At 42.5% G+C, this 7520-nt stretch overlaps 1 protein-coding gene across 1 annotated transcript in view; it reads right to left on the bottom strand.

Moving 5' to 3' along the window:
* The window catches only part of LOC101861182 (centromere protein J), a gene marked incomplete at its 3' end in the record, with an annotated part of 19369 nt that overhangs the window by 4439 nt on the left and 7410 nt on the right, over positions 1 to 7520 (bottom strand). Inside the window, 8 exon segments of the mRNA XM_035973804.1 lie at positions 544 to 649; positions 1368 to 1622; positions 2065 to 2158; positions 2494 to 2597; positions 2928 to 3113; positions 3531 to 3655; positions 4148 to 5609; positions 6103 to 6216. Coding sequence (XP_035829697.1) covers positions 544 to 649; positions 1368 to 1622; positions 2065 to 2158; positions 2494 to 2597; positions 2928 to 3113; positions 3531 to 3655; positions 4148 to 5609; positions 6103 to 6216 — 2446 coding nt within the window.

The raw sequence follows: 7520 nt of genomic DNA, 5'->3' as shown, positions 1-7520 counted from the left end.
TGGGGGCAGAAAGAGGAGACGAAAGCAGACGACAGAATATTGCTAGAGAGCAGGAAAGGAGGTGAAAGGAGACAATTTTAGAGAAGAAAATTTTTCGGTCGCTACCCGGATTCGAACACGGGACCTTTGAATGAGAGGCCAACACCATAACATCCAGGCCACGAGAGCCCCCCCAAAAAAAGAAGAAGAAGGAGAAGATGAAGAAGAAGAAGAAGAAGAAGAAGAAGAAGAATCATTCATCTCAATGTCTGACGATGAGCAATGCCTCTGTAGAGAAGAATGTTTTTAAAGCAAAACAAAAGAAATAAGGGATAAGATGACCTACGGTTTATGCTGAGGCTAGTGAGACCAATTCTATGGGAGAAGAGTTTGCCACATTTTGAGCATTTTATTTTTAGTACGCGAAACACAACCCCGCTATATTGAGGATATAAAAAAAAGGAACAGGCATTTTTTCTCTGCACCAAGTACTAGAAATGACTTATGCAATTGTGTCATGACGGTGACAATAACAAAATCGCCGACTATCAAACTGAGGCTCACCCTTTTCCGAGGGAGCTTTCACATTACTTCCTGCGGGTGCTGACTTTATCGCAGGCTCGTCTTGTTCATGCGTCGGGGTGCTGCTCCGTGGGAAAGAACTGCCAGCCTGAAACGATCAGAAAGAAATAATTGTTCATCGTTTACTGAAGGGAAAGAAATTACGAAAGTAGATAAAAGTATTAATACATTTCTTTATACAGACTTAATCAGCCATAGGTATTTCTTAACCCCTTCACTGCCCCAGCAGGCCAAGAAGTGCTTCCCTGTGCCATGTGCCCGCTGATTCGGCGGGCCTATGACGAAGTCATTTTTAGAGTAATTTTCCACTGTTTAAAGGGACCAAACTGTGTCACGACTAATCCTCATTGACATTACAGTAGTCTCTCGTGAATCTGAGCGTCATTTTCATTGTTTTGAAGAAGTGAAGTGTTGACGTTCTGAGTTATGTTTACGTTTTGTTGTTTTTTTTCGCATTTCGCAATGGCATCCAACAGACCAGTCTATCGACCTTCCTTTTTAGCTGCAGAAGTTCTAGACGAAATTATGAATGACTGTAACAGTGATGATAATGATTTCAGTTGAGTTTCTAAGTTTGGGGCTCTATGTGACGCTTGTAGTAATAGGAGCAATTTTCCCCTGCACAGCTATGTAGCTCATAGCCTGCAGTTAAGGGGTTAAGCATTGACTTGTCTGTGAGGAGCAATACTCAGCAGAACATGTACTTTCTGACACAAAAGCGGACTTCCATACTCAGACCTTCAAAAACATATTTAATAGGATTTTGACGCACTGGTTATCAGCTGTGAAATACTGATCAGACTCACCTGAGCTGCTCGACTTCCACCGCCAGACTTGACCGTGCTGCCTTCCAAACTGACCTTGCCGTTCACCTGCTGCCCAGCGACCTTGGCATTGCTCTGAGCCGTCATCCACTCTAACCGTTTCCGCTCCAGGATTCGAATCTCTTCCTTCAGCTCCCCATTCTCCAGCTCCACCTCCGCTAAGCGGTTTTTGAGACGAGCAGTGCTCGAATTCCAACGACTTTCTTTCCTCTTCAGTTCCTCTTGAACTTCTTCCAGCTAAGGGAAAAAAAACATGTAAAAAAAATTTAATCGACATAAAGAACTTGAACATTTTTACTTTCACTAGAAAACCAGAAGGCAACAGAGGCAGACAGACAAAGAATAACTTACTTTCAAAACTCAAAAGATAGTTGACTGGAAAAGAACAGGATATAATAGGTTTTGTGGGGGGTTTTAATAGCATCCGAGCATCATCGCAAACCATGACAACCAACGTCAACGTCTGCTTCAAATTTGGCCCTTCAAGATGACAATAAAATACTAAACAACATATGAAAAGTGCCGAAGATTAGAAATGTCACCCGAGAAGAACATACAAAGAAAAGTTAAGTAGGAGAGATAAGGACAATAGATATTTCACAGAAAAGAAGGAGCAAACCAAACCAGGGCATCCGCCAACCACCCACTTTCATACACTCAACATGCCAAAAACTCTCACCTGCTGACGCAGATTCTCAATTTCTTCTCGTTCTTTCTTGTCTGGCATAGACCGAACTTTCTTCTGGTAAGTTTCAAAGAGTTTCCGCTCCCTCCTGAAAAATCAAAAATGGAAATTGTCAAACTTCAGTGCAGGTAGAAAGTCTGATTTGAAAGCTTTCACTCCTTCCTGCAAATAAGAAATGGGCTTCGTCAATTATTTCTTTCAGAGAAATCAAATATGGATTTCATCAATCATTTCTTTTTGTGAAATCAAAGATGGGCTTCCTCAATTATTTCTTTCAGAGAAATAAAAAATGGGCTTCCAAAATTATTTATTCAGAGATAATTCTAAAGCCTCTTACTCCATCCAAAAAGAAAAAAAAAAAAGTAAAAGAAAAAAGAAGGAAAACAAGTTTTCGTTTCACGGTAGCAATGCATTGCGACTCACTTGAGTTTCTTAATCTCCTCCTGCTTGAAGTCCTCTAAACGCTTCAGCTCCTGCTCCTTCTCCTTCTGGAACGTCTCAATCTCCTGCTTCAGCTTAGACAGACCCTGGATTGAGGGAAAATAATTTTATAAAAGACAAAAACAATTTGAAATTATATTATCAATATCATTTTTATTATTAGAGCATTTAAAAAAATTATAACTACTGATGATACTATTACCGTTATTCATTTTCTCAAAAGGATTATTGTTTCTATTATTTTCACTAATATCATTGCCATTTAACTTTAAAATTATTATCATCATATTACTATAATCATTATTACTATTGCAACCATTATTATTATTACCTTATACTATTATCGTTACTACTATTATTTATCATTATTACAAATTTTTTATCATCAAGTCATCAAGGGAAATCAATGATCTCACCTCCTCGCGTTCCCGGCGAAGTCGGTCCAGATTAGCGTTCTCCGAACGAAACCGTTCTATCTCCACCTCCAGCTCCTTCAGTTTGTCTCTCAGCACCCGAGACTGGATCCCATCGGCCTGCTGTTGCTGTTGCTGCGCTGATTGAGCCAGCGGGGCTGCCGATGCCTGCTGTAGTGCTGCGCTTGCCTGCAGAAAGCAGAAATGTGGAAATGTCAGAACATAGTTACCGAAATGTCAAACACTATTGCTTACATAATATACACTGCTGAGTGAATTTCACTGAAAAATGTTGATCAAAAGCACAAAAAAGTGAAACAGCAGTTTCTAAGGACTTTCAAGGTTTGGAAGTCACCAAACTTTGGAAGCCATTTTCTCGCTAATGTTACCTCGGACACTAACTGAACCTCCCCCCCCAAATCACAAATACCTCTACTTCTCTTCATGATTGATGGATGGGTACATTTTTCCTCAATAGCAAGACAACTGAAGATAACTCCATATACCCAAAACTTGACAAACACCAGATTCCACCGCGCCGAGACACATAACATCTCCTTGCAACAAATAATATCTATCTACTCAACAACAAAACGGTCAAATTACCTTCTCGGCTTCTGCACTCGGTTTTGTCTTCAGCTTTGGGAAGAGCCGGGTGACCAGTCGCGATGTCGGAGGGGTTGAAAGCATCGTGCCCTCCGACATGGGAACAGGGGCTGGCTCTGACGAGGCTGAAGAGAGAGAGAGAGAGACAAGAGCTGGGGGGTTTATTTTTTGTTTTGGTAAATGTTTTACAGCGCTCGCAACTGAACAGTTCATGTGAGTGCACGGGACACATTAAACATTTTGAGAGACAAGAGCTGACTTTATTTCTATTACAGTGACAATGATAGAGAGAGTGATAATGACACTGATAATGACAATAAGAATGATGATGACAATGATAATGATAATGACAGTCAGAATGATAATAATGACAATGATACTGATAATAATGACAATGATACTGATAATGACAATGATTTTATAATGAAAACGACAATGATAATGATAACGACAATGACAATGATAATGACAATAAGAATGATAATGATGACAATGATGCTGACAATGATAATGATAATGATGACAATAATACTCTCTTTACTGAACAGAACAAGAAATTTCTATTAACCAGACAAGACCCCTTCAACAAACCCCCTTTTTTTAAGATCAAAACTTACATTTCAAACAAGTTTGAGCATCCTCATCCTCATCTGTCCACTCCACTTCATCGTCAAACGCAGCTGCAGTAGCAGTAGCCACCGATCTTGACCCTAACCGGCCTGGCGCCCCTTCGTGCACAGTTCCCGAGCGCTCAGCCGTCCCCGTGGAGACCTTCTTTCCCTCTGAGTGCGAGCCAGTTTCTTCCACCAGTCTCTGTGATATCTTTCCTTTGTCCTCTCCACACCACTTCTTCTTCTCCAATTTTTCCTCCTCCTCCGAGTTATACTCATCACTTTCATCATCACTGGAATTACCTTCCTCTTCACTTTCATAGTTGTCGCTGTCCCCAGCAGCATTTCTTAGCTTATCGACAACAACAGCTGAGCTCTTGCCGTTGTTGTAGTTATATTTCTGACTACTATAGAGTTTATTCAGCGAGCTCCTCAGGGGATTCTCTGCCTGCTGAGACTCCGGTCCGAGGTGGTGGCTTGGGGCACTTGTGAAAGTCGGCTGCACCATCGTGGAGTACAACGACGAGGGCTGGAGAGCCTGCGAGGTTTCGGTCAAACCCGTAAAACCGAAACTTGTAACTGGAACTACACTCGCGCCATTGGGAGCTGAAAACGCGAAGGGCGCACCGCTACTTGCAAAGTTCGGGGGCACTTGAGGGTCTCTGTTGTCTGCTGTCCCATTTGACATAGCTTGAGCCACTAGACTGGCAGAGTTGTTCTTGCTTTTGTCAAACTTTTGCCCACCATCGCCTGCGCCACCACCTCCAGAAGTGAGGTAGCCTGCCTGCTGGGAAAGGGCTTTGAGCATTGACAACGTGTCATTGGCTGAGGAGAATTTCCCAGCGAGGGGGGCCACCTTCCTTGGCAGTGCCTTCGATGGAGAATTCGTCTGCTGTGAATTGCTTCCAACTTTGTCTGCATACGACGCAAAATTTTGTTCAAGTTCTGGCGACAAATGAGCAGCAGCACTATCTTTCATTGTTGTCAAACCATTCTGAAGACTAGTATATCCATCTCCCTGCTGCAGTATGCCTCCTTGGTGTTGTTGTCTGTGGAAACCCTCCTTCTTGTTCTCCTCAACTTTATCATCATAGAACTCATCATCATTATCATCGCTTGAATCTGTCAACGTAGCATCCGATGACGATGCGTCGGAATCAGGCTCGGCAACTTGGATGTTTCTCCCACCACCATTAGACGACAAAGTTTTCTTATTGTTGCTGCCGCTGTTGCTGGTATTCTCATTAATGTTGCTGTTGTTGTTGATGTTGTTGTGGTCACTGTTGGCTTTGAAGAAGGCACTTTGTGTTTTAATCGTCGCTCCAGCTTTTTCATGTTCCGTTAACTCCTCATTATTCTTCTCATTTTTCCCTGGGCGTGAATTTTGCCCTCTTGCAGAATCCTCCGCACTTTCACCAGTGATTCCCTTTTTTGATTCATTGATAGTCTTCAGCCGACCAATTGCTTCCTGGAGATGAGACGCGACGACATGTTTTGTTTGAGTTTGAGTAAAGGGAAGCCCACAGAAACACAATAACGGTCATTTTATGAACAACATTTTTACTACTGAAGTAATTTGAGTCTGCACAATACTAATACCACAACATATACAGTTTTGGTAGTTACTGAACCAGTGAGAGCAATCACTAGGCTATATAATATGGGCAATTAAAGAGCTGCTTTGTAAAGTTGATTTTTCATTGCTTTGTAAAGTTGATTTTTCATCTCATTCGTCACACACAGCTGTACTACCTTAAGGCAAAGGCTCACATGCAAACCTTGTTTTAGTCTGTGCTGACTTACTACACATGCATGCATACACACACGCAAGCATGCACACAAATGCACACACATGCGCGCGTGCACACATACACACACACACACACACACACACACACACACACACACACACACACACGCACACACACGCACACACGCACGCGTGTACATGCACAACAAACCTTGTGGTAGTCAGAGCTGACCAATTTCCGGACCAGGGAGGAGTTACTGCAGAAACTCACGTTGTCCATTGCTTCTTCCATCAGCTCAAACTCTGCCAGGCTGTCCAGCTCAGTCTGAGGAGGCAGGGGAGGAGGGAATTGACATGGGTGGGGAACAATGATGAAGCAGGAGAGAGAGGGAGGGGAGGAGGGAATTGACGTAGGTGGGGAAGTTTAGTTTAAGTAGAGGTTTTACGGCGCTCGCAACTGCATAAGGTCATATGAGCGCCAGAAGATTAGAGGTGTTACAAGAGAGTAACAAACATAAAAAAGAAGAGGGGGAAATACGGATGCTAGATGTTTCATAGGAAAGAAGAAGCAAACCACACCAGAGCACCCGCCAACCACCCACGTGGGTGGGGAAGAATGGTGAGGCAGGATAGAGAGGGAGGGGAGGAGGTAATTGACGTGGGTGGGGAAGAATGGTGAGGCAGGAGAGAGGGGAAGGGGAGAGGGAGAGAAATAAATTTAGAGCTTTATTTTGTCTACGTATGCAGCTTTAACCCCTTCAAAGCCGTAGGTAAATAGGCCCTTATGCCTTATGCCGAGGGGGGGGGGGGGGTTCCCGTGAACCAAGGCTGCTCAGGGGTGACCCCATTCTACATCCTATAACTTTTTTATTTATGAATATTTCCTCATGAATTTCCGCATGTACATTCTACACTGACCCACATTTTAATTTATATGATTTTGGGGATATGTCATTGAGAGATAGCAGGAAAAAAGTTGGGAGTTAGTAACATGATGCCAAAAACAACACCATCAAACAAATTCACATTCGAGTAATGATAAGCTGAGACCAAAAAAAAAAAGGGGGAATACACGTTGTTTGAGTGTTTGCAGGTAAAGAAAAAGAGACAAGAGGCTTTTCCTACCTCATACAATGCTCGAAAATCCATATATCTATACATGTAAGACCATGCTGTGTACTGCCAGTAAATCATTTTTGTGCGATAGATGTTTATATCTAGATTCTACATCTAATCTTTTCTCCGAGCTAAAATCTGAATCTGACGCTTTCAAATTGGGGGAAAATTGAGGTAAACATAAAGGGAAGGTTCCTCAATAATAATTGCAAGATTTTAGCAGTAACTTCCCTTAATATTGGTATCAAAACAAACCCCTGTCACAGTCCCGTAAATTCTACAGGCCTTAGGCACGGTGCTACAGGTTTCAGGCCCGTAAATTCTATGGGTGCGGCAGCGAAGAGGTTAATAGGCCCACAGTACTTTTGACTTTCATCTGACAAAATTTTTGGGGTATTTTTTTAATATGCACACGCCGATCTCGGTGTTTACTGCCTTTACATGATAGGGCAAGGCACTTGGTCCCATCTACCACAGAACTTATACCATTAAACTATGTTTCCTCTCCCCCCC

Source organism: Aplysia californica, unplaced genomic scaffold, assembly GCF_000002075.1.
Source record: "Aplysia californica isolate F4 #8 unplaced genomic scaffold, AplCal3.0 scaffold00031, whole genome shotgun sequence".
Lineage (NCBI taxonomy): Eukaryota > Metazoa > Mollusca > Gastropoda > Aplysiida > Aplysiidae > Aplysia > Aplysia californica.
This window is presented reverse-complemented; position numbering and strand designations above follow the sequence as displayed.